At 48.0% G+C, this 25709-nt stretch overlaps 4 protein-coding genes and 1 pseudogene across 7 annotated transcripts; 4 read left to right on the forward strand and 1 right to left on the reverse strand.

Annotated features, from left to right (window-relative positions):
* On the forward strand, positions 1-2279 carry LOC111608357. 3 transcript variants are annotated; one of them, XM_023331986.1, is made up of 2 exons: positions 1-1185; positions 1943-2279. In XM_023331986.1, exons 1-2 carry the CDS (start codon positions 22-24, stop codon positions 2153-2155), a joined length of 1377 nt encoding a protein of 458 aa, XP_023187754.1. In that variant the 5' UTR covers positions 1-21; the 3' UTR covers positions 2156-2279. The 3 variants fall into 3 exon arrangements, with proteins under 3 accessions (XP_023187754.1, XP_023187755.1, XP_023187756.1); XM_023331987.1 differs by having other exon boundaries at positions 1-1134; XM_023331988.1 differs by having other exon boundaries at positions 1-1050.
* A 533-nt stretch (positions 2280-2812) lies between these two features.
* LOC111608480 lies at positions 2813-2982 on the forward strand (annotated as a pseudogene).
* A 306-nt stretch (positions 2983-3288) lies between these two features.
* On the forward strand, positions 3289-11909 carry idh3a (isocitrate dehydrogenase 3 (NAD(+)) alpha). Its single transcript, XM_005815347.2, has 11 exons — positions 3289-3385; positions 5382-5441; positions 5925-6008; positions 6081-6195; positions 7856-8043; positions 8454-8587; positions 8669-8771; positions 8856-8920; positions 8995-9079; positions 11053-11205; positions 11325-11909. Exons 1-11 carry the CDS (start codon positions 3356-3358, stop codon positions 11406-11408), a joined length of 1101 nt encoding a protein of 366 aa, XP_005815404.1. The 5' UTR covers positions 3289-3355; the 3' UTR covers positions 11409-11909.
* Positions 11910-16973: 5064 nt separating this feature from the next.
* On the forward strand, positions 16974-19830 carry cog8 (component of oligomeric golgi complex 8). Its single transcript, XM_005815346.2, has 5 exons — positions 16974-17408; positions 17703-17910; positions 17990-18796; positions 19191-19359; positions 19449-19830. Exons 1-5 carry the CDS (start codon positions 17089-17091, stop codon positions 19676-19678), a joined length of 1734 nt encoding a protein of 577 aa, XP_005815403.1. The 5' UTR covers positions 16974-17088; the 3' UTR covers positions 19679-19830.
* A 58-nt stretch (positions 19831-19888) lies between these two features.
* Positions 19889-25671, reverse strand: nob1 (NIN1/PSMD8 binding protein 1 homolog). Of its 2 annotated transcripts, none has more exons than XM_005815345.2 (10): positions 25570-25671; positions 25133-25265; positions 21966-22099; positions 21826-21897; positions 21627-21761; positions 21431-21556; positions 21163-21354; positions 20997-21094; positions 20772-20916; positions 19889-20379 (listed from the first exon to the last, which is right to left on the reverse strand). In XM_005815345.2, the coding sequence occupies exons 1-10, from the start codon at positions 25636-25638 to the stop codon at positions 20110-20112; spliced, it is 1374 nt and encodes a 457-aa protein (XP_005815402.1). In that variant the 5' UTR covers positions 25639-25671; the 3' UTR covers positions 19889-20109. The 2 variants fall into 2 exon arrangements, with proteins under 2 accessions (XP_005815402.1, XP_023188640.1); XM_023332872.1 differs by having other exon boundaries at positions 20288-20379; positions 20733-20916.
* Between the last annotated feature and the right edge of the window lie 38 nt (positions 25672-25709).

A 25709-nucleotide genomic window follows, 5' to 3' on the forward strand; every position in this document is an offset into this window, starting at 1 on the left:
TTAACTGGTGGTGCCTCCACCATGGCGGCTAGCCATGCCGGCATGCGGAGGCACCACAGTGTTCGATTTTTATTTAAGGAAAGAGAAGAAGAAAATAGAGTAACGAGATTGGACTTTTCCAGAAAACTAATCCAACAGGTGCTGAAGTTTCGGCCAGATGACCTGAATTGTATCCTTACCCTGCCTTTCAATAAGGGATATGATGTAAGTTTTTGCTCTGCCGCACTTCTTAAGGAGTTTTGGACACGGTTTGAAAATGCTAAGACCCAGTTTTCAGCTTTTGACGTCGAGAAACTGACTGACAACTCCCTGAAAACGGTGATTGTCAGGATGTTCAATGAGACTGTCAGTGCTGAAGACATCTGTATGTGGCTGGGTAGATACTGCACTGTGAGAGGCCAGGCTATGAAGGTGCGGGATGTGGACGGCATCTGGAACTGTGCTTGGCGGGTCCCCATTAAACAATGGGAAGACCCCCAAGGCTTCCAGGGCCTGAAGCATCTCCCCTCAATGATAGTCCTGGGGGAGAACAGAGGCTACATTCACTATCAAGGCCAACCCAAACTGTGCCGGAAGTGCGGCGAGCATGGTCATCTGGCCGAAACTTGTGAGAAAGTCTTCTGTGGTAAATGTCGAGAAGTGGGACACACTTTTGATGAATGTACGAACGGGCGGAAATGTAATTTGTGTGGTGGACAGGATCATTTGTTCAGAGACTGTCCAAAGTCGTTTGCAAATAAACTGAAAAAAGGAAAAGAGACGGTAACGGAAACGGCTAATGAGCAAGTGGACGCAGCTGGGTCGGAAATTTCAAATCTCCCGCCAGGTCCTCTGATTGGAGGAGAGGAGGAGAGGGCGGGAAGCGGGGAGGGGAAGGAAGCCCCCCCCCAGACCGAAACATCCAGTGAGGGGGGGGAGATGCTAACCGAAGGCGGAGCTAGCTCGGACTCTGAGGAAGAACAGACGGACAGCAGCCATGATGCCCCCCTCCCCGACGCCCAGCTGGCTAAGAGGCCGGCATCTGAGTCACCTCCCGACCTTACCCCCAAGGTAGGGAAGAGAGGAAGGCTGGAGGAACTCTTCGGTTCTTTCGGAGAGGAATCAAAAGCCTTCCTCGCTGGCTCATCCAATGAGGTCTCGTTCCTAGACTTTGCTCACCAATCAACCCCGAAGGACCCAAACAAGGTACCGGCTTTAGAAAGACGGCCGACACCGAGAGTCCGAAGGGGGAATGGAGCTCCAACCCGACCTGCACCACCATGTGGGAAGGAAGAGCTCTGTTCACAGGACAGTCTCTGAACCCGCCTTGTTTTAATGACCGCCCGTTTTTTAACATGGGTTTAAATTAGTCTTGTTTTAATCCTTTAAAATGTCGTAGTTGATTTTAGCCATCATACTCATGACTCTCACCTTCTCAACCATCAATGTTAGAAGTGTGAAGTCGCGAGTTAGAGCCCAGAGTGTTTTATCCTTTTTAACCTCCGTACAGTCAGATGTGGTTTTACTACAAGAATGTTCACTCCCGTTTTTAAAGACTTACACCCGGTGGCAGGACTTGTGGCCACGGCCGTCTATATGGAGCGGCTCCAATGGAAATAAAAATGACGGCGTGGCCATTTTAATAAACAACCCGCACATCTTGGTGAAGGGGAGCACCGTGGTGAGAGAGGGACGAGCACTTTTAGCAAATCTGACTTTTAACGGACAGGATTTTAACCTCTTAAATATTTATGGCTTTAATGACTAACAAGACAGGTATGACTTTTTAGACAGAAAAAGAAACAGAAAATTAAAAATGATAAAAAGAGATTTTAGAACCCCAGTAGGTTTTAACCTTTCTCTTATATATGCTTTTATTCGGAAATTTTTAGAACATTTTGGACTGGAAGGAGAGGAGAGCAAGATTTTAACTAATCATCGTTTTATTATTTCTGTTGTGCAGGACTGGGAACCAGTGACTCCAGTGCGCGGCCTCCTGTATGGAGACGCCTCCACCGTTTGGCGCAACGTGAGCCATCCCGTCCTTCCAAACAGACTCCAGGATGTCATGGATGGTGGCTCATGGGATCCTGCCGGTCAGAGCCGTTATGCTCCCGCGGCATGTCTGCAACGTCCATCTGCCCCCGACCCGGTTGTGGCGCGCCGGAGTCGGTGAGGCCCCTGCTGTGGGAGTGCAGCGCTGCTGTGGACCTGTGGGCGAAGGCCGGCTCCTTGCAATTCCCACACTTGCCAGCAAGGGAGGTCCTCCATGCACAGTTAGTGCTGTACGGGGTGAGCCATCAGAAAATGACTAAAAAAGACTTCGCTGAGATGTGGCTCACCCTCGCCACCATCAAAGACGCCATTTGGTCCTCCAGAAACTTGCTGGTGAGCAGGCGCAGGCAGACGCCCCCCGTGGCTGTGATCCGGATGGCAGCAGCAACAAAAGAGACGTCAAGGGCTGCAGGTGGCGCGCCAAGGACACAGCCACCAAGAAGAATCGCCTGCGCCTCCGTGGATGAAGGAGCCGGCGCTCCACGAAAAGAGGTCCAAGCAGCGGCGGCCTGGCTCTCCGGGTGAGGCAGGAGGGAAGGAGCTTCAGGGCGGGATCCCCTCTGAACACCAAGCGCTGTCTGGAAGGTCGGGACGGCTCCGGACTTGGGAAGGAGTCACCCGGTCCTGCTCAACTTTTAACACAGAGATTTTGTATTTTATAATATAATAATTCTTGTTCTTAGCTTCTTTTAGTATGAACTGATGATTTTGTAAGTTTTTAAAAGTTTCTGAATAATTGCAACAATGTAATGTTTTTTAAATGTTTACAGTAACAATAAAATTTTTTCGAAAGAAAAAAAAAAAATCTGTTATCAGTTTAATATCTGATACGTCCCCTTACCATATATTAAATTGATTTTTGGAGCAGGGAGATGGAATAGGGGCTTGCTCCGTCCACTCCACGCATCGACCTGGTATTGCAGTACCTCCAGGACCGGTGCACCCCCTCAGGCTGTTATATGGAAAACCGATAGTCACAAAATCACTGTTTGTTTAACACGCTTGCATCTCCTTTAGTCTATATTGAAACGAGAGTATTAATGGTTCAGCTTTTTATTTTATTTATTTCAGGCCAACAGCAATATTTAAAAACAAAAGCCAAACTAATTTGATCTGGTTGCCTTTTATTCTGTACAACATTATAACAGAAACATTATAAAGTTGTCAGAAGTAGAAAACTCAAGATGTGAAAGTAGGATAAATGGAAGAGTCCAATTTTAATAAAGCAGTGAGGCATCTTTCAGTCATAGGATCTTTGTTCTGTGGCGGGCTGTTCGTAGTGAGACATCTCGCACTCGGAGGATCTCAGGTTATTGTCAGGATGGCGGCAGGCAGCGTGTGGAGGTCACTGGTAAGAGGAAAATGTTCTGGAACTGTTGGAAAGTCTCTACCAGTGGTTCCGCCGTAGCTTGGCGGGGTTCGGCGGGGCTCTCTGTGGGAACCGAAGCTTCCGGGTTTCTGTTGCGGTTAGATCAGGGGTTTGACTCCACTATTAGCCTGCTAGCTGTCAGCAGCGGTGTTGGCGTCCTCCAGCAGGGAAATCAGATGATGAAGAAATTCCCTGAGCTTCATCCAGAAATCTTCCCTCGTCTGTCTGGAGCGATTAGCCGGCTCATGCTGCTCACTGCTCGGCCAGTTTGTTCCGTTAATCCTCGCAACCACTGGAACCAGAGGCTGGAAGCTAGCCTAGCCTCACCGACACCAGACTCCATTTAAAAGTGACTAATTTAAGATTTCCTTCGAGTTGGACTGAAACCTATACATAAGATTAAAGGGTCAAATGTCAGGAAAAGAAGGTGGGGCGTCTCTGTTAATTTCGGCTAACACTGAACGCATCACTCATTAAAACACGTGTACAGGAAGTGATGTTTAGGTGTAGCAACAGAGCTCCTGTTAGTTTGAACCTTGACCTCTCAGTGTAGGACAGAGCTTTAAACCAGGGCCGATCCATCATTGTTTACAAATGTTTTCTCTTGATGCTGGGTTGCCCTCCCCCCACCTGTTGCTGCGCATTGTATGCCAGCTGGCTGAAACATGGCTACTAGAAGTTTTGCCTCCTTCACAGGCAAATTTGATTGATTGATTGATTGATTGACTGATTGATAAGCAAGCAGCTTTCAGTTCTGCATCACCAGAACCAAACGAGGAGAAGCAGCTTTCAGCATCTATGCACCACAAATTTGGAACAAACTTCCAGAAAACTGTAAAACAGCTGAAACACTGACTTCTTTTAAATCTCAACTAAACACCCGCCTGTTTAGGATTGTATTTGAAATGTAATCAATTACAAATTTATTGATGGAACTTGACTTAATGTGGTGTTTTGATTGTTGATTCTATATTGCATTGTGTTTCTGTTTGTAATGATGTAAAGCACTTTGAAATGCCTGCTGCTGAAATGTGCTATACAAATAAAATTTGATTGATTGATTGATTCACAGTAGAGAGAGGTGTGAAACTATCGGAGCAGACAGCCTGACTAACTGAGCAGCGTCACTGAAAACAGCTGCTAAGTTCATTCAGTGTTCACATGATTTCCCATAATGTCCTGCTCTGACTGGTTCAGGATTAGAACCAGTCAGATCCAGGTATGGATCAGGACCAGTCAGATCCGATACCTCCAGTCTGCGGGTTTCTGGTCCCAACCTGAGTTCTGCTGGAAAGTTTTGTAGATGAAGCGGGGAACTGAGGGTCTGGAATGAAACGTATTAATAGAGAAATAATTGATTTGATGCAGAGAAACGGAAATAAATCATGAAGACGTGCTTCATCTATTCACATAGTGTAAAGCGGTTTTAGTGTAAACCGGTTTTAGTGTAAACCGGTTTTAGTGTAAACCGGTATTTTACACCATGAATCGTGGTTATTCAGTTTCAGTTTGTATGTTTCTGTGTTTTTAAAATGTTTTTATTACAATTCAACATTTTTGGCTCCTGAACCACAAAGTAATAAGATAAATAATTCAACATGTGGCTTTAATATCTCCACATTTTGACTGAGGAATGTTTGATTTATTATTATCTTGTATTATATTATATACATATATAATCCATTCCCTAACATTCTTATATATTCTGTATAATCTGTGCATATAGCTCCCATATTTATATTTATACACAATATCTAGATCTCTTGCTATAACCCCTTATAGTCCATACATACATAGTCTTGTACATCTGTAAATAAATATCTATGTCTCGTAGAGCACTTCTGGATAGATGCAAACTACATCTTGTTGCTTGTACTTGTGACAGTGCAATGACAATAAAGTTGAATTCTATTCTATTTATTAACGGCTTTGTGTTTAGTTGTTCAGGTGAAGTAAAGCTGCTTCCTGTCTGCTGCAGGTGAGACAGGTGATGGGCGGAGCCAACAGGAGGCCGGCTGTCTCTTCCTTCTCCAGAGGGGTGAGTGAAATGGGTCTCAGAATCGGGTCTGGACCAGCACCTCCAGTCACGGTTCCTCTGGTGTTGCTTTAACTTTAGAACCTTGACTGGTCTGACCTCTGACCTCTGACCTGAGCCCAGCGCTGGTCTGTGGTCCTTAGGTAATTCTCTGTCCTACAGAAGTCCAGTTGGTTCTGGACGGTTCTGGATGGTTGTCTTGGACAGGAGCAGCTTCTTGGCTGCCCTGCCTGCGTCCAGCGGTGGCCCGGTTCTGATCCGATGGCACCTGGACCCTCCCCCTCGCCTGTGGTTCTGGAGGACACACAGAACCACAGGTCTGAGGCGGGTCTGTTCTAGACAGAACCTCTCTGTGCTGTCCTTCTGGAGTCTCCTGATGATGGTCTGGTTCTGGTCTGCTGGACCGGAACCAGGCTCAGTCTGATCAGGGTCCAGGCGGTTCTGAGGCAGTCCAGAGGAACTGATAGTGGTTCTGTTTGGGTCCAGATGCAGACGGTGACTCTGATTCCAGGAGACGGCATCGGCCCAGAGATTTCTGCCGCTGTAGTCAAGATCTTTGACGCCGCTAAGGTGAGTCGGCGCCAGTCCAGAACTGGGCCTCCGGATCCGGAACAGGGAACTGAACCGAGTTTTCCCCTGCAGGCTCCGGTCCAGTGGGAGGAGAGGAACGTGACGGCCATCAAGGGACCCGGAGGGAAGTGGATGATCCCTGCAGACGCCAAAGAGTCCATGGACCGCAGCAAGATCGGCCTGAAAGGTTCTAATGTTGCTAACAATGAAGCTAACAATGAAGCTAATGCTGCAGCTGAGGCTAACTCTGACCATAACAGTGCCGCTAATGATGAGCTAGCAATGAGTGATGGCAGAGTTACTTTGTAAAAGTAACTTTAATCAGATTACTGATTACTCCTTGAAAAAGTAACTCAGTTAGATTACTGACTACTTGATTTGGAAAGTAACTAAGTTACATTAAAAGTAACTTTTTTAGTTACTTTCAGCAGCTGCTAACAACAACGCTGTGAAAATCAGGTTGACCTTTGCCAAAACTTAATTGTAAGTTATTTTATAATAACATCAACAATGTGTCTCCATTGATAAGGTTGAACTGAAGGGGAGATTTTTTAATGGTTACAATACAAAAACATCTTTAGTAATTTGTGTGTTTTTGTTTTCTATTGTCTGGAAAACTATAAATAGGATTTTAAGGCCCCTCCCTGCCCCGGCCTCCAGGTTCTGCGTTACGGCCCTGTGCTTGCTGCCAGCTGGCTGCACAGATTTTGACACTTATCTTAATATTAATGATTATAATGATGTTTAATTGTGCAACTTTACGGGCTTGTTCATTGGTGGCTGTTTTCACGTTTATTGCTCTGTTCATATTAGTCTCCATGTTTTCAGTTTCTGGAGCGCAAAGCGAACTTCATTCAGAGGTCATATATGAAGTTGACATTAATAAAGACACGGAGGGACGGATCATCTGGGAAATGATAGAGTCTGACTGAAACTATCTGGGAGTCAGACAAATTCTGGGGTTTATTATGTGTCTCTGCTTATTTCCAAGCCTAAATAAGTAACTTCATGTTCAAAAATGAGCCCAAAAAACGCAACCAGTGACTCATTAAATTTGCAAGCAACTTCAGAAACAAAACAATCCCAAAGCTGCTTATAATAATTGGACTTGGCAACAGAAACTGTAAATAGTTCCTGTTTTTCCAGCGACAAAATGCGCGTCTCCCTCCATGTTTATGTTTCTGTCGCTGCGGATACTGTTGCATAGAAACGGCGGTCGCTCCCCAAGACGCATAGAGGACATAAAATGAAATTACAAAAGAAAATAGTAACACAGTGATTTGGATAAGTACTTGAAGTCTGACTACTGGATTCGAAACAGCAACACGATCGATTGCTACTGAAAAAAGTGGTCCGGTGCTAGCAATGCAGCTAACGCTGATTCTGCCGCTAACGATGCTGCGGCGAAGCTGCTCCTGTTGCTGCTGTTGCTGCTGTTGCTCCTGTTGCTGCTGTTGCTGCTGTTGTTGCTGCTGTTGCTGCTGTTGCTCCTGTTGCTGCTGTTGCTGCTGTTGCTCCTGTTGCTCCTGTTGCTGCTGTTGCTCCTGTTGCTGCTGTTGCTCCTGTTGCTGCTGTTGCTCCTGTTGCTGCTGTTGCTCCTGTTGCTGCTGTTGCTGCTGTTGCTCCTGTTGCTGCTGTTGCTGCTGTTGCTCCTGTTGCTCCTGTTGCTCCTGTTGCTGCTGTTGCTGCTGTTGCTCCTGTTGCTCCTGTTGCTCCTGTTGCTGCTGTTGCTGCTGTTGCTCCTGTTGCTCCTGTTGCTGCTGTTGCTGCTGTTGCTCCTGTTGCTCCTGTTGCTGCTGTTGCTGCTGTTGCTCTGGTGCTCACCGATCTGGCCTCTCCTCCTCTAGGTCCTCTGAAGACGCCCATCGCTGCCGGTCATCCGTCCATGAACCTGCTGCTCAGAAAGACCTTTGACCTCTACGCCAACGTGCGTCCCTGCGTCTCCATCGAGGGCTACAGGACGCCGTACACAGACGTGGACCTGGTCACCATCCGGGAGAACACGGAGGGCGAGTACAGCGGCATCGAACATGTGGTGAGTAGTAGGAGGAGTTCTCTCTGCTCCTCCACCTCGGACCTTTGTGGTTTCATGTTGGATTTCTTTTCAACCTCTGGCCCGGTTCTGGTTCCTATTAGAACCATCTCTCTTTCTGATCCCAGCTCCCACATCCTGATTCTGCCACCGCCATGCTTCACTGTGAGCAGGCTAATGTTTATGCTAGATAACCACAGAGAACTCTTCATCCTGAATGCTCCTGCAGAGACTCTGCTGCCCCCTGCTGGTGATAACTTGTAACAAGCCTGAATATAAACTAAATACTTACAGTATGTTAGCTATGTATTAGCAGAAGCTAATGCTAGAAGGAGGGAAGCCTTCAGTTCCTGCCGGTTCCTCCTCCAGTCCATCAGAACCCTGACCGTGTGGTTCTGGTCCGGTTGTTCCAGATCGTGGACGGCGTCGTTCAGAGCATCAAGCTGATCACGGAGGACGCCAGCAGGCGCATTGCGGAGTACGCCTTCGAGTACGCCCGGAACAACCAGAGGAGCAGCGTAACGGCCGTCCACAAGGCCAACATCATGTGAGGCTGCGGTCCCGGTCGGCTACTCTGCGGTTCTGGAGAACCGGGCCGGACTGATGCGGGTCTGCCGTCTCTCTACAGGCGCATGTCGGACGGGCTGTTCCTCAGGAAGTGCCGGGAGGTGGCGGAGAACTTCAAGGACGTGAAGTTCACAGAGATGTACCTGGACACCGTGTGCCTCAATGTGAGTCCGAACGGAACCGGTTCTGACCCAGATTTGGGAAACGCCCCCCTCCCCCCCCCTTTAACCTGTTCCGTGTTCGTCCAGATGGTTCAGGACCCGACCCAGTTTGATGTCCTGGTCATGCCCAACCTGTATGGAGACATCCTCAGGTCAGTCACACACCGTCGGCCAATCAGAGGCCTGCCGTCTGAGCGCTGACCTCAGGTGACCTTGTGTGTTTCAGTGACCTGTGTGCCGGTCTGATTGGAGGACTGGGAGTCACTCCCAGCGGGAACATCGGCGCCAACGGAGTCGCCATCTTTGAGTCGGTGAGAGCCTCGGAATCATCCAGTCCTGGTCGGCTGTTCTTGTGGTTCTGGTGTCAGTGACCCGATCCACTGGGTCTGGGTTTAACAAGCACATTTCAAGATCTCACTTCATAGAAGGTTGTTCAAGATGTCAGTTGGGTCCAGTTTTTTCATTTGATTGAAAAAAATCAGTCATTTGAATTTCTCTCTCAGACTGCAACAACTTCCTCCATAATAATAATAATAATAACAATTCTTCTTATTGTTATCATCCATCCATCCATCCATCCATCCATCCATCCATCTTCCTCCACTTATCCGAGGTCGGGTCGCGGGGTCAGCAGCTTCAGAAGGGAGGCCCAGAATTCCCTCCCCAGCCTCTTGTTCCAGCTCCTCCAGGGGAATCCCTAGGCGTTCCCAGGCCAGTAGAGGAACATCGTCCCTCCAGCTTGTCCTGGGTTTTCCCCTCCTCCTGGTGGGACCTGAACTCCTCACCAGGGAGGCGTCCAGGAGGCATCCTGACCAGATGCCTGAGCCTCAACTGGCTCCTCTCGATGTGAAGGAGCAGCGGCTCTAGTCCCTCCTGGATGACTGAGCTTCTCTCTAAGGGAGAGCCCAGCCACCCTACAGAGAAAACCCATTCCGGCCGCTTGTATCCGCGATCTCGTTCTTTCGGTCATGACCCAAAGCTCATGACCATAGATGAGGGTGGGAACGTAGATCGACCGGTAAATGGAGAGCTTCGCTTTTTGGCTCAGCTCTCTCTTCACCACGACGGACCGGTACAGCGCCCGCTTGATGGCAGATGCTGCGCCAATCCGCCTGTCGATCTCCCGCTCCCTTCTTCCCTCATTTGTGAACAAGATCCTGAGATACTTAAACTCCTCCACCTGGGGCAGGACACCCCCCCTGACCCGGAGAAGGTTGTCTACCCTTTTCCGGCTCCAGACCATGATGGCCTCGGATTTGGAGGCACTGATCCTCATCCCGGCCGCTTCACACTCGGCTGCGAACCGCTCCAGCGAGAGCTGCAGATCACGACCTGATGAAGCCAGTAGGACCACATCGTCTGCAAAAAGCAGAGATGAGATCCTAAGGCCACCAAACCGGATCCCCTCAACACCTTGGCTGATCTAGAGATTCTGTCCATGAAAGTAATGAACAGAATCGGTGACAAAGGGCAGCCCTGGCAGAGTCCAACTCTCACCAGAAACGAGCCCGACTTACTGCCGGCAATGCGGACCAGACTCTGACACCGGTCATACAGGGACCTGACAGCCCGTATCAGTATCTCCATGGTCTCTCCAAACTCCTCCCAGGTCCGAGTTTTTGCCTCAGCAACCACCTGAGCCGCTTCGCCTGCCGGTACCCATCAGCTGCTTCTGGAGTCTCACAGGCCAAAAAGGTCCGATAGGAAGGTCTCCACCAACGGGTTAGATCAGTGGTCCCCAAACTACGGCCCGCGGGCCAGATGCGGCCCGCCTCCACATTTGGTCCGGCCCCCTGAACAATACCAGAGTATTTTCATATATGTACATTTTTATTTGATAAGTTGGACTTTTGCAATAAAATAAATGTTGCTTAGTAATGAACTTTATTTATTATTAACTACTAGTTAGTAACTGTTTTATACATGCATATAATTGACCCTAACCCTTTTTTTTATGTGGAGAACCCAGTGTTATTTGGTTATTATTTATTTCATAAATAGTGTTATTTCCTGACTTTTGTTCTCTGAAGAATCCAGAAAAGGTTATTTGATTGTGCTTTCTGAAAAACAATACATTTTTATGTTTAGCACTCTTACAATCGTCACACTTTTTCTGTTACAAACTGACCCGGCCCCCCATCAGAGAAGGGACAAGTTATGTGGCCCTCACAGGAGAAAGTTTGGGGACCCCTGGGTTAGAGGGTTGCCGCCGTGACAGGCACCGACAACCTTGTGGCCATGGCTCCAATAAGCTGCCACAACCGAACCTGTGTGTGTCCCACAGGTGCACGGAACCGCCCCGGATATCGCGGGCCTGGACCTGGCCAACCCGACCGCCCTGCTGCTCAGTGGCGTCATGATGCTGCGCCACATGGGGCTTCACCAATACGCCGCCAAGATCCAGACGGCGTGCTTTGATACCATCAAGGAGAAGAAGGTGAGGCGGTTCTGATCGGTTCTGCAGCCGCTGGTCATAATGATTTGATGTGCATCAGATTTAATCATGCTAAATGATTGGTGCTGTCACCGTGGTAACAAGTGCTGCTACTGTTCCAGGTGCTGACCAAGGACTTGGGAGGAAACTCCAAGTGCTCCGAGTTCACCACTGAAATCTGCCGTCGAGTTCAGGACCTGGCCTGAAACCAGAGTGCGAAGGGCGGGGCTCCGTGGCCCCTCCTCCTCTCCGGGGGGGCGGGGCTCCGTGGCCCCTCCTCCGAGGGGGCGGGGCTTTGTGTCCAAACCATTCACATCTAGCATGACGCACAAATGAAACCTGACCATGAATGAGACTCAACCAAATATCATCTGATCGATGACATCAGCTCGTCTCTGTTGCTTAGTAACAGTTTTTTAACGTTAGTTCTGCGTCAGCGCAGGTCAAGTGTCTTATTTATTGTTTCTACTTCCTGTTCTGTTCACTTTCTGCCTGCAGAACCACAAATATAAACGGTTCATTAAGAGTCTGGTGTGTTTAATGTCCGTCCTCTTCATCGCTTCCTCTTCCTCCCTGAACAGCCTCAGCTGTGCTCGGTACGGACGGTTCTGATTGGCTGCCTAGAGTCTGGTTAATGCCTTATTTGTAATTAATATAGGAAATTTAACACAAACTGATTATAAGTCAATAAATATTAATGAATGTTTCATCCAGTTATGTATTATTTAGATAATTGATTTGTGTGCATTGAATCAATATTTACATATTTATCTTTTTATCTGAGTGAAAATCGTGAATCATCTTCTGATCCATCTCTGTCCTGGAGCTTCTTACATTTGGAGAGCCAACATAAATATCTACATTCAATCATTAATTAAATGATAACCATACCTCCTCATCTCTAGGGACCAAGTAGCATAATGACGTCACAAGCCCCGCCCCTTGGAGAGTGGCAGCTAAAATTATTTACTGTTGATGTTGCAGGAACCATGAAATAATTAATTATGCATTTAATTATCTGTCTGCTTCATATTTGGTTATTGTGTCACGTTTTTAACATGCATACAATTACACTTGACTTGCATTCACTGACATAACTTTGAATTTTAATGATGCTATGACCAGTGGTGGAGAAAATACTCAAAGTATTAAAAGTGAAAGTAGTGGCTGAATGTATCACCTAGTCGCTAATTCAATACCATTCAGTTTACCTACTTAATTTTAATACATTTAATGATAAAACATGTTTTTATTGTGTTTAGATTTAGACTTGTGATTCTGGGCATCAGAATTTCAGGGATGACCTGCTGAGTTAAATGTAATTAGACAAAATGAGAGAAATTATTAAACCTTTGAAATGTTTCATTTAACATAAAATAAACACATTCAAGAGAAAGTTGTTTCCCTGAAAAATGGACCTAACAAGTGTTGAGCTACTTGGAAACATCCGGTCTCCTGTCCTATCATAGCATGAACTTCACTTTTTGGCTTAAGGCATTTATTTTGAAAGAAATCCAGCAGGAAAAGAAGGTGGGGCGGAAAACATCCCACTGAGGAAGAGGAGTCGAACTTGGGACAGCCGCGCAGTGGTGCTGCAGACCACCTAACCCGAGTCCGAGACCGGCGCCCCGCGCTACATGACACAATAAAATGTGAAATATGATTAAAATTGCTTCTTAAATTGATCTGAAAGATCCACATGAAAACACCCAGATATTAAACACTTGGAGCTGAAGTAAATTTAACCAACATCATTATCAATTCAAACTCTTTGTTCTGCTTTGGTTCCATCTTTGTGCCACAATCCGCAGAGGTCTTGTGCCGTCCCTAACAAGATAATGCCCTGGGCGGTTGCCCATATCGCCCATGTCAGAAACCACAACTGTCTGCTGCATTAAACAGCAATTAAGACACCTGATGGTAAACTATGAGCACTGACCAAGGAGCAACAAGCACAAGGCGACCCGACCGTTCTCCCGCTGTAACATCTGAGCATCATGTTCTGTTGCTCTTCTTGTGTTTTATTTATTCGTGTAACAGAGTTACAAATGTGCTTTATTATTTCTAATTCATGTTCTATCGAGTATTTGTGAATTTTGTCTCATTTAGTTATTTTTCTTTGCTGTTTTGTTATTTCTGCCTTTCGGCACTCTGCCTTGTTTGTGCCTCCTGGGCTCCGGTAGTTCTTCCGGCCCTCGCAGTTTCCCGCCTCCCCTCTTGGCGGCGTCCTGCGCTGCTGAGGGCGAGTCAAGGCGAAGTTGCTGCTGCGATATATGTTTGTTTTCTGTGTGGAAGTAGTGGTTGTTCATGTCGAGGTCTCTGGCACATTTAGTTCATTATTGTTTGTTGGTGTGGCGTGTAGCAGCTGTGAGCTATTTTCACCGTTATTGTGGGTTTATTGGCGAAGGTGTAACTTTGTGTAGCAAGTTGGTGGGACGAACAGGAGCGGAGGGCGGGGGGGGTTCAGGGTGCTGATGCACCACAGTCACTGGAAGGCCTTTTCTTTTCTAGTGCTAAGAATGAAGCCAAAACTTCCATGTGAATGCCAGGCAGTCTTATTCAGTAAATTATGATATGATGTGACTTTAATATAGCAAATAATAAAGATTCTAAACCTTTTCTGGGTCTGGTTGGGGCAGTTGGTGAATAGAGCCATCAATATTACTGGATTCTATAAAATGTGGCTTAAAGCTGAGATGCTGATGTTTGGATATGTAAAATATATTTTCTCTCCGCTAACAAATCTATAGTTTGGTTTCTGTCAGTTCTAGAAACAAGAGAGAACAAAGCGAATTTCTCTCCAAAAACTTAATTTTACTTAATAGGATTGAAAATTTAACAAACTTTAGCTCATTATGCTTTATGAAATATTTCATAAAGATCACTCATCCTATTTTTTTTTTTCTCCGAAGAGTTTTTGCGGCGCTAGTGGCTCATATTTTTTCTACAGTAGACAGACAGGAAGGAGGGTGAGGAGAGGAGACATGCGGTAAAGGTCGTCGGGACCGGGAGTCGAACCCGCGACGAGGACTAGGGCCTCCAAACGTGGGGCGTGCTAACCCACTGCGCCACCACAGCACGCCCCTATTTGATCTGAATATTGCTATGTTCTACGAACAAATGATGGAATTTGTCCAGGGAAAAATGTAGAAAAACGGGTGATTGTATAATTTTTTCGCTCAGTCTGTCAGCTTTACTTCACTTGTTGCCATGGCGACCAATAAACAACAGCCCCAGGAGCGCAGAGCAAAGATTACGTTCAAGTGCATCAGGAATTAATACTAAAAAAACCCACAAAAATATTTCCCACACAAAAAAACACCAAACAGAACATTCTGTCTGTCTGTTGCAGATTTATGTTTTTGAATTTCCATTTTGTGATCATTAGGAAGTGATCCTCTGAACACTCGCGGTGGTTGATTAACTAACTTAAACACCTGCACTTCCTTATTTTTGTGTTAATTGAACAGAAATATTCCGACTGAAGGTGATAAAAGTTAAGCTAGCATAACTAACATACTCTCCACTTTCTTTATATATATATTTTTAATTAAAGCTTTTTACTGACCTGTGAAATGTGATCCCCTTAGACCTTGTTATCTTGCTATCATAGTGCTGACAATATCAAAACTTTGCGTCCTTATCTCAGGTTCTTTGCTTGATTATACCTTGCACATGTACAGAGCTAAATAACTTCTATTTTACTGTCATTCCTGCACTTTATATTTTATATTTATATTCTGGAGTATCCTCATAACATTAGAACCTCAAAACATTGTCCTGAGCCGTATGCAACGAAATTTCATTCTGTATACACCCTGTGCATGCAAGATGATAATAAAGTCAGTCTAAGTCTAAGTGATTGTGTCATTTCGCCACCACCAATATTCAGATTCTATGTAAAGCAAATGGTCCAGTCAAACAGTCTGGCTGAATGATTTCCACAAACACATCGGTAGGACCCGTTATGTTCACTGATTAAATAAATATCAATATATATATTTAAATAGAATAATAATAGCTGCTGCAGAGTAACAGAGCATCACAAGAACAAAGAACGGCTCTCAGTGAGGCTCCAGGCCCGTCATTAATAGTAAAGAGCTGGTCAGAAGAATCGGAACGTTCATGAATGTCATGTCACTCTATTGATAACTGTTACGGCCCCTGGCCTCTTGAGGCTGTGCAGGCTCTTTTTTTTTCTATTATGCAGGATCAGCTGTGCGGGCACAGCTTTCTGATTGGCTGCCTAGAAGCTGCAGGAGAGCAGCCACCCCATTGGAGCAGCAAAGCCAATCAGACGTTGATGAGACCCACCTGCATCATATAAAAGACGTCCGAGTTCATTCCTCCAGTGGGGCAGCTAGCAGGAAGAGGTTGTGTACAGCTGACCCCCACCTTCTGTGTTTTGTGACTGTTTGTGGACAGTTTGAGCTATTTTGTTCTTGTTTCTTTTGTTAAGTAGTGAATCTGCCTTAGATAAACTTTGAACAAGCTAGAGGCTTGTGTTTGGGAGGTTTTTGGTGCTCCCCTTTGTTCTTTCTTTTTGGTTGTTTTGAGTTACCTTAGACCAGGGGTGGGCACTCCTGGTCCTCGAGGGCCGGTGTCCTGCAACTTTTAGATGCATCTCTACTTCAACACACCTGAGTCAAATAATGAGGTCGTTAACAGGACTCTGGAGAACTTGACTGCACTTAGGAGGAGATTCAGCTGTTGGATTCAGGTGTGTTGGACCAGGGAGACATCTAAGAGTTGCAGGACACCGGCCCTCGAGGACCAGGAGTGCCCACCCCTGCCTTAGACTAATGTGTTTGCACATCTTGTTATTTAATTTGCACTCAGTGTTTTCTGCGTTTGTTGGTTCTTTACTTTTGTTTAATTGGCTTAAGTTGTATTGTGTTTTGGTTTTGTGAAAACCATCTTTTGTAATAAATCATTCTTTCATTCCACTTTTATCTCTGGACACATTTTATGTTACCGCCCCTGGACTCCTAGACCTATGGGGGCGTCAGGTATGTGGTCACAGCGTTGTCCCATATATGCAACATATCAGTCAACACCTCGCACAATAATTCAGGGTAGTGAGCAACGACGTTTTTTCATAGCAAATGCAATTTGTCCCTGAAAAGCTAGCTTTGCTAACATCACTTCCACAGAGCTTACCTTTCTTTGAGCTTCTTTTCTAAGTGACAATAAAAGCTAGACGTAGTCCCCACCGTCTGTCACCATATCTGTTGATTTATGTAACGAATTCTGTTATTGATGATTAGACAGAGATCTTCTCCCAGTCAGAGGAAACCACTGCGCGTGTCTCGGAGCTCCGCGTGCGAGTGAAAGGAGGAGGCGATGGGTAACAGACACGTGTAATTAGTTGGTCATGTTATTGCAGCGCCAGGTTAAGTTCCCGAACTTCACATTTAACGAACAAATCAAAAGAGCGCAATACGACCTGGATGTAATGAGTAACGCAACAGCTTTATAGAAATGTAGTGAAGTAGAAAATACAGATACTTGCTATAAAATATAGTGAAGTAAAAGTCCAAAGTATCCACAATTAAATGTATTCAAGTACAGATACATGAAAATTGTTCTTAAGTACAAGTACATTACTGTAATTGTTCTTTACTGTAGTGTAAAGAACAATTTTCTTCATGGTTTCATTAATGATTGAATTATGTATTTATTCATAAAAATTTTGTCCCGTTTGGCCCTCCATACAAAAACCTAGCTGGCAAAGTCTTTCAGTCCGTCCGCTAGGGGGCGGCGCGGCGCATCTTCACCAGCTGTTAAAGCAGAAGAAGCAGGAACAGGAAGTGGTTGTCACCTCCGCCTTGAAAGCAAAGCTGAGGCTCGGACCCGGACGGACCCTGCGGTTCCGGCTACAGCATCATGGACGTGGAGGATGAGAGCATCCTGGTGTCCGTCTTCAAGGACAACTTCCCGGACAGCTGGAGGGACAACCCGGACTTCTCGGCCTACCTGTCCGAGCTCAGCGCCTGCGGCCTGGATAAGCTGGGCCGGGAGCCGGAGCGGCTGGCCGAGGAGCGGAACCAGATCCTGCAGCAGACCCGGGAGCTGGCCTTCTCCAACTACCAGACCTTCATCCGAACCGCGGACTGCACCGAGCACATCTACCGGGACTTCGGCCGGGTGGAGGGCAGCGTGTCCCGGCTGCTGGACAAGCTGCCCCGGTTCGGAGAGAGGTGCAGGTTGGTATCGGTCCGGGTGGAGGCCGATCCACTGTTTATTTTAGACCCAGTCTTGGTTCTGTACATCCTATAATCTGTGAGAACACTAAATATGTTGACCAGGTTTACTTCGGTCCCGTTCCAGAGACGGAACCCTCCTTTATGTCCATCGGTGGAAATGGACCGATGGACAATCACCAGGCAGATTGTGATTTATAAAGTTCAGAATGACCTGGATCTGAAACATCCAGGTGATCCGAGGGGCAGCAGCGCTTCCGGGTTAGGAACCTTCCAGACTGACCAGTGTTTCCTCAGGACTTTCATGACGGAAGCGGAGGAGATCGCTGTCAGCCGGCGGATGAACAGCCTGACTCTGAACCGGCACACGGAGATCCTGGAAATCCTGGAGATCCCGCAGCTGATGGACACCTGCGTCCGCAACGGCTACTACGAGGAAGCGCTGGAGCTGGCCGCCTACGTCCGCCGGCTGGAGAGGAAGCACGCCGCACTACCTGTGATCCAGGTGAGAGTGGGCTGTGGACGGCAGGCCTGCTGGAGGCGTGATGTCCTCCAGCAGCTTGATGTTGCGGTGTCTCCTGCAGGACATCGTGCGGGACGTGCGGCAGGCGGCGCAGCTGATGCTCAACCAGTTGCTGCAGCAGCTGCGCTCTAACGCCCAGCTGCCCGTGTGCCTGCGCGTGATTGGCTACCTGCGGCGGATGGACGTGTTCACGGAGGCGGAGCTTCGAGTGAAGTTCCTGCAGGCGCGCGGCGGCTGGCTGAGCTCCGTGCTGGACGCCGTCCCCGATGACGATCCTTATGTTCACATCACCAAGACGGTGGAGGCGTGCCGGGTCCACCTGTTCGACATCATCACGCAGTACCGCGCCATCTTCTCTGACGACGACCCGCTGGCGGGCCCCCCGGGGGAGGCGGCCATCTTTCACGGCTGGGTGGCGCAGAGGGTGGCGGAGTTCCTGGTGACGCTGCAGAGGGACCTGAGGCGCGGCGTGGGCCCCCGGCTGGACTCGCTGCTGGGCCAGTGCATGTACTTCGGCCTGTCCTTCAGCAGGGTGGGGGCCGACTTCCGGGGTCAGCTGGCGCCGCTGTTCCAGCAGGTGGCGCTGGAGGCCTTCCAGGCGGCGCTGCAAGAGGCTGCGGACCGCTTCCAGGAGGACATGAACCGCTACACGCTGGTGGCCCTTCCAGTGGCGCTGGGGGGCGCACTGGCCCCTGCGGCCCCCGGCGTACAGCCTGGTACCCTGCAGCCCCCCACCGCCCTGCTGGACTTCCCACCGCTGGCCTGCTTCCTCAACCACGTCTTGAGCGCCTTCAACGACCTGCGGCTCTGCTGCCCCCTGGGGGCGGCCCAGGACGTCAGCCGTAGCCTGGAAGACGTCCTGAGGACGGTGAGTTGGAGCCACGCCCCCTTCACACACAAGCCACGCCCCTTCCAAAATCAGAATAAAATTTTTAAAATTGCATAAAATAAATGATACGTTAATACAGAAAATTATTAATAATTTCCCACTGGATAATCAAAATTCTTTCATCTTTTTAATGCCATATTTCCACCAAGAAATAAAGCTTTCTATTTTTACTGCCAGTTTTGGCACGATGGGTCCTCCATACATTTTGTGACTTTTTGATTTTTCTATGCTGCTGAATGAAACTTGGCTTCTGAGCCGCAGAGCAAATCATCGCCGCCTCGGTCCGTGTTTTGATTAAAGATCAAAGCATTGAATCAGCTGCGGTCTGTTTGCTTTGGTTCTGGTCCTGGTTCTGACCCGTCTCCTCCTGCAGGTGACCCGTGTCATTGTGGCGTTCCACCGGGCTGAGCAGTCGGCCTTCAGCAGCAGAGAGGAGGATTTGTTTGTCCAGTTCTGCTCGTCATTCGCTGACGACCTTTTGCCCTTCCTTAGCCGCTGCCTGCAGGTTCTGTTCCCTCCGGCCCAGTTGGCGCTGGTTCTGGGTGAGCGAGCGGCCCGCAGCATACCTGTTTACAGTGAGAACCTGGAGGAAGTGTTGTGGGTTCTGATCCAGGCGTCTATCTCTTCCCAGGTGTTCCTGCATCTCAGCTGCACAGGTACGGCGGTCTGGGCCGCATCGACGTCTCTGCCGTCCTGCAGCCGCTGGACTTCATTCTCCCTCAGAAGGAACCAGAACCAGAACCACTGCTACCGGAGGCCGACATCCCGGCCGAGCAGGGCTCGCTCACTCAGCCGAAACCAGAACCTTCTCAGCCGGGCCGCACAGAGACCGCAGCAGAACTGGAGGCTGACGCAGAGTGACGGGCCAGAACCAGAACCTCGACAGGGTTCTGATGGACTTGCAGAATCATTGTGGGTGATGGGATCTTGAAGTGCAGCTTGTACCAAACTGTCAGAACCGAACTTTCTGGGTCTGCAGAGTTTTCTTCTGTTCATTAAAACCTCAGTTGTAAGTCTTGTTGTGTTTTACAAACACTGCCACCTGGTGGCCAAACAGCAGAACTACACAGAAGCATTCAAACTAAATTTAATAGTAATAATAAAAATAACGAAGCATTTATTTAGCCAGGAGGTTCTGATCCAAGAACTGAAACGGGTTCTAGAAAAGTCCTACAAGTGAACCCAGATGTTCAAGTTTAGTTCAGAGTTTTGAAAATATGAGCAGAACGCAAAGAGAAATTCATTTTCATGATCTGAAACCAAAGTCCAGAACCGAGCTGGACCTGGTTCCATCACTTCTTCTTGAGGAACTTCCTGCGGGCGGCGTTGGGGTTGGCCCGCCTGCGGCCAGCGCCGCTCTCCCCGTCACGGATCTGCAGGTTGGCGGCGCGGCTGTAGATGTCGTTCTGGCAGAATGGCGACGCTCCGGCCAAGTAGTCCGGGTCGAACACGTCCGTCTTCTGCCGGGCCTTCCTGGAGAGCCGCTGCTGCGGGAAGCGCTGGTCCTCCACCAGGTGGGGGTCGGCGGCGTGCTTCCCGCCGCGAGGCAGCGGCAGCGAGTACTGTGGACAGGACGCACAATCAGGGTTAGAGCGCCTTCCTGTCTGAGGAAAGTTCTACCAGAACCAGCTGTGGAACCACACCTGGACCTCCTGAAGGAACAACACTCCCACAGGAAGTGTCCAATGTTCCCAACCAGCTGGTTCAGTCTTCCAGGACCACTGGTATGAATCAGCTGGCAGAACTGTGGGGTACTGGTCCAGATGGCTCTGTTTTAGCCTCTGTGGTTCTGGTTCAACTAGTTTAACAGCTTCAACTGGACTCCTAATTTAACCTTTAATCCTTCAATCCAGCAGGAACGTTGCCTGGCAGCCTTAGGCCCCAAACCGGTTCTGAGAACAGCAGTTTGACCCACCTGGAGGTTCTACAGGGGTTAAAGGTCGAAGCGTCTCACCCTGGTTCCTCGGGGGTTCATGACCTTGGGGTTCTTGGAGAAGTGCATCTGGATGCTGCCGTCATTGCCAACGGTAACCGCCAACTTCTTCAGGGTCTGGTTGCCGCAGTGAGGGCAGAACGCTTTGCTCATGTTGCTGGTCGTCCTGGAAACCAAACCGGAAAACGAACCGGGTCAGGCGGGCGGGCACACACGCGGCCCGCAGGCGGTTCTGCGACTGCTTACCTGAAGCAGGCGTGGCACCGCAGGATGTAGCTGCGGGCGCGGCGAATCACCAGGCCGCCGACGGACAGAACATGGAGGCCCATCTGGATCAGAACGTTCTGGAGACAGAGACGGGTCAGAGGCCGGACCGAGCAGAACCGACCGAGCAGAACTGAAAGAGACTCACCTGCATGGCGAAGTCAGTGGTCAGGCACCCCACTCTGACATCAGCTGCCTCCGTCCAATCAGACGACTCCATCTTCACCTGCCTGATGTTGCTGGGAGTGATCCAGCCATCATCATCGTCGTCTGATTGGTCCTCTGCCAGCCCTGGCTCCGCCCTCCTCTCCTCCACCTGGGTTGAGGCTCCGCCCACATCCTGTAAACCAACAGGTCAGTGGCTGCCTCTCGGAGGAATCGGGCCCAGCGGAACCGGGTCGCTGATGAAGACTCACCACGAGGGCCAGCAAGTCCTGGTCCACGCTGGGAACTGGGTCTCTCCAGAACCGGAAGCTGCTGAAGTCTTCGTCTGTCTCTGAGGATGCCGGGATGTCTGGCTGCTGATCTGGGTCGGTCGGATCCTGACGAAACAGAACCAGAACCGGTTAGCACCAGAGGTCCAGCGGATCTGTCTGCAGAACCGCCACCCACCAGCAGGTCCAGCAGGTCTCCCTGGAGGCTCGGCAATGGCTGCCTCCAGAACTGGAAGCTGTTGAACTGGTCCAGGTCTGTCTGAGTGGATGGTTCCGACCAAGTGTGTCCGGTATTCGTAGTGTCCACGGTCCTCTGAAGAGACAGAAACAAAACTCAGATTTCCAGAACCAGAACCAGAACCGGCCTTGGTCCGTACCCTTGAGGGAAGATGGAAGCCCGCAATGTGGACCGGAGCCTCTGGGTGGCGCTGTGTGCTCTGGATGGTCACCTGGAACAGAAGAACAGGTCAGAGATCTGGGCAGGTTTTGCTGATCCTAAGGGGAACTGGGCCAGTACCTTCAGGTCCGGTTCCGCCTTGAGGTTCTGTGACCCGACGTGCTCCAGCTGCAGCTGGTAGGTCAGAGCCAGAACCTTGATGTCGGTGGCGGACAGGCTGGGGTAGTCGCCAGTCTTCTTGGAGAACTCTGTCACTGAAACCGGGTCAGAACTTCACCAGAAGTTCCAGACCAGAACTCTGAAACTTTACCAGAACTTCACTCGGGTTCTATTAGTGCCAGTTTGACCAGCCTGACAGGTTCTGCTTTAGATAACAGGGTTTCCACTGGTATTTAGAAAAAAGTTCCACGACCTTCCGTATAATTTTCCATGACCCACATACAACAGTTAGAGAAAGAAAAGTATATGACTGAAAGACCGAACCCCACCAAGCTGAACTATCCACCTTACTCATAACTCCAATGCGCTTTGCGTGAATTAGGGAACTTCCGCCGCAAACCGGAACCGCCATTTGTTTACATGTTAGCAACTTGCTAACCGGCTTCTGTAAGAGGTTTCAGGCTATAAAATTTGTGGGAACACCAGCTAGCTTAAATGTGGCAATACTGTTAAACCGCTACCTGCAGTTAGCAGTAGAATATAGTAAAGAAACTAGCATAGTTAGCTACTTCACTGTGTTACCTAGGTAAGTCCAGAACAGGCTGGTGTCTATTTCGGCTGTGGAGAGAATATTTCGGCAAAACAAGGAGGAGGCAGATAAAAGCTTGTTGAACTTTATTCCTCTTCTTGGCAAAAACGGACAACAACAACCACTCCACAGCTCAAGTCTCTAACAGCTAACACACGCCGCTCTTCTTCTCCGTGCTCCTACTCATTGCTCTCTACCGCCCCCCTAGGGAGAGGCTGGGCCTGTAACTACCGACTCAGTTGCTTCGCAGGCAGATGCGGGTTTTTTCCGTTGCGTTTTGTCCACACAATGAAACGAGCACACATAAAGCACTTTGGGTTCTCTTTTCAAGTTCAGATTTTTTTTTTTTTTTGCCAAATTTCTTTTGTATCCTATCGCTTATCACAGAAACACTGCCTTTTTGTTTCGGGAGCTGTTTCAAGCAAGTGTTATTGTGTGCAGCCACACTTATTGTGTGTGGCTGCATTATTCTAGTTACAAAATAATCTTGGTTTGATTATAGACCCTTTTCACATGACGTCACACAACTTCCGTTTTGGCTCGAAGCTGTGTATCCTTAGTTCCGGTGTACATAGTAAGTAATGATAAAGTTGTCTATTTCATATATATATATATATATATATATATATATATATATATATATAGAGAGAGAGAGAGAGAGAGAGAGAGAGAGAGAGATGTATAAATCTGACAGCATATGTTGATCAGACAGATCACCGGAGCATGGAGTTTACACAGTCTCTAAAACATTTGCCTAAAATAAGATTTGAAGATATATCACGATTTGCAAACCAGTTCTCTCTGACAAAAAAATCTAAATTAGACAAAGGCTACAAATTCTTCACCGAACAATACCTGTTTGACTATGAAGGTAGGTATTTTTGTTTTGCGTAACCGTTAGCTTAGCATTAGTGAATTTTGTTAGCTAGCTAACTACGTGACATAACTGTTCCTTAACCAAACCTTTTTACTGTTTTTGAACTATAACGTTTTAGGCTCTAATCTTGATCAGATTATTAAATTATAGACTGGAGTTGCCACTCATCCCATAAAATAGGGATTTGTTTGTTATAAGCAGAGATGTCCGGTGCCGCCGCTGCTTTGTAATGCCTTTAATCGGACCACTTTTTCGGTAACGAATAATCTAACGAGTTCGTATTTCAAATCCAGTAATCAGATTAAAGTTATTTATCCAAATCATTGCACATTAATATTTTCTTGTGTATTTATTTTTATTCCTTCTTTGCGTCTTTGGGAGAGACTCTGTGACAGTTAGCAGTGACAGAAACATGAACAGTGCATGGAGATGCGCATTTTGTTGCTGGAAAAACAGAAATATCGTCAAGCCCAACTGTTATTTGTGGCTTTTGTCTTGTTTTTATTTTCCATTAATACAGAAAACGAACCTCTAAACGTTACATCACTGACAGGCGGCGGTGTATATGTTTCCTAACTGTGGCTAAAGCTGCTGCTAGCTGGTTTACTCATGATCGGAAGCTGGTTCCTTTGAATACAGTTGGAGAATGGTAAATTGACAATGACTGATAACGGTTATCTAACACGTAAACACCGTTTTATAAAACACAGAAAGTGAACCTCTAAACGTTACAGCGCTGACAGAGAGTATATTTTTCCTAAATGTGGCTAAAGCTGCTGCTAGGTGGTTTACTCTCCGATCGGAGGCTGTTTATTTTATACACAGATAGAGAATGGTGAATTTACAATGATTAGTAACAGCTATCTAACACTTAAATGCTGTTATTATTAAACTTACCTTTTATTATATCCTTAAGATTATGAGAATGCGGGAAGTTTTCAGCTTGGTTCCCAAGGCAAAATCACACCGGAAGTAAAGATACCCAGTTTTGAGTTATGGCGGCCATTGTCTGACGTCACTGTGAAAAGGGTCTATTACAGAACAGCCGCGATTAGTGGCTACCGAGCTCCGCAAGGGCATCTTAAGGCGCTTTTCCCTGGCAAGTCGCTTTGTATTACAGGTTAATGTGTGATTCGGTTCAGTTCTAGTCCAGTGGGCAGATTCTCCATATTGAGGTCTGAAGCGCAGCAGCTGCGGTCATTTCTCCGAAAGAGAGAGGAGCTGCTAGTATCGCTGCTAATTAAAGTGTAATTCCGACCCAAAACATTACGCTGTTCCTGATTACTGATCGTCTAAACTGAGCAGCTCTCTGCTAGCAGACCGCATGTAAGTCTACTATTTCTACTTAACATTATTCAAAAACTGAAAAGACAGATGTAACGTCTATCATGAATATAGATTAGCAAAAACCCTACAAATTACTGTGAAATACTGCTACTTCCGGTGGTCACCGGAAGTAAGACCCATAATCGTTTCCACAGTAAGTCTCCCAGGAATAAGGTGGATAGCGAGTATGTAAAAGTGTAGTGCAGGAAACATAAATGACAAAAATTTGAAAATGAATCATTATTTCCAGGGTCCACCATGTACTTCTGGTACTTAGTCGGGGTTTAAGGTCCGGTTCGGACGTGTTTTATGTGCCGTAGCAGTTCGGGTGCGTACCGGTTCTGATGTGCTCCGGGTTCGGCTCTCTGAAGGTCAGCTGGTACGGCAGGACGGCCAGACTCCTCCGGGTGGTTCTATCCCGGATCTCGTCCAGAACCTCCCGCAGGGTGTAGATGTTCTGGCCAAACTCCTGCAGCGGAAACCAGCACGTCATCAGGTCTTACGTCACAGTTAAAGCCACTCATGTTGCCGTGGTAACACGGCCTGATCTCAGAGCACCTGGTACCAGAACCCGTCCCAGCTCTGTTCTGGTACGGGAACAGAGCTGGGACCCGTTAGATCCTAACGCCGTAAAGCTGTTGGTCCGGAGCCAGAACCAGCTTCAGGCTCAGCGGGTCGAGGCCAGATTCGGTCCGCTCAGCAGCGTCTGCTCCGCGGCCGGAGCTCCACCACCAGCGGCCCACTGACTACCTGTCCTCCCCTGACGGACTCACCTGCAGCTGGGCTTGCTTTAAAAACGCTCCAGCGTCCGCGACAACATGCTCCACCAGGGTCGGCGCCATCTTGGTTTGGGGAGCAGCAGATGCAGTGGCCAATCAGAGGCGAGGAAACAGCGATCTGATGCCTGAGTGCT

Source organism: Xiphophorus maculatus, chromosome 4 (assembly GCF_002775205.1).
Source record: "Xiphophorus maculatus strain JP 163 A chromosome 4, X_maculatus-5.0-male, whole genome shotgun sequence".
NCBI lineage: Eukaryota > Metazoa > Chordata > Actinopteri > Cyprinodontiformes > Poeciliidae > Xiphophorus > Xiphophorus maculatus.

Bases quoted from the DNA above. Each gene is read 5' to 3' on its own strand.
- cog8 (XM_005815346.2), top strand. From the start codon at position 17,089: ATGGACGTGGAGGATGAGAGCATCCTGGTGTCCGTCTTCAAGGACAAC. The intron at 18,797-19,190 runs GTGAGTTGGAGC...CTCCTCCTGCAG, and splicing joins TGGAAGACGTCCTGAGGACG to GTGACCCGTGTCATTGTGGC. The intron at 19,360-19,448 runs GTGAGCGAGCGG...ATCTCTTCCCAG, and splicing joins CCAGTTGGCGCTGGTTCTGG to GTGTTCCTGCATCTCAGCTG.
- idh3a (XM_005815347.2), top strand. From the start codon at position 3,356: ATGGCGGCAGGCAGCGTGTGGAGGTCACTG. The intron at 6,196-7,855 runs GTTCTAATGTTG...CTCCTCCTCTAG, and splicing joins CAGCAAGATCGGCCTGAAAG to GTCCTCTGAAGACGCCCATC. The intron at 8,588-8,668 runs GTGAGGCTGCGG...GTCTCTCTACAG, and splicing joins GTCCACAAGGCCAACATCAT to GCGCATGTCGGACGGGCTGT.
- nob1 (XM_005815345.2), bottom strand. From the start codon at position 25,638: ATGGCGCCGACCCTGGTGGAGCATGTTGTCGCGGACGCTGGAGCGTTT. The intron at 25,266-25,569 runs GTGAGTCCGTCA...TTTCCGCTGCAG, and splicing joins TAAAGCAAGCCCAGCTGCAG to GAGTTTGGCCAGAACATCTA. The intron at 21,095-21,162 runs GTGAGTCTCTTT...CTCTGTCTCCAG, and splicing joins CCACTGACTTCGCCATGCAG to AACGTTCTGATCCAGATGGG.
- LOC111608357 (XM_023331986.1), top strand. From the start codon at position 22: ATGGCGGCTAGCCATGCCGGCATGCGGAGGCACCACAGTGTTCGATTT. The intron at 1,186-1,942 runs GTACCGGCTTTA...TCTGTTGTGCAG, and splicing joins CCCCGAAGGACCCAAACAAG to GACTGGGAACCAGTGACTCC.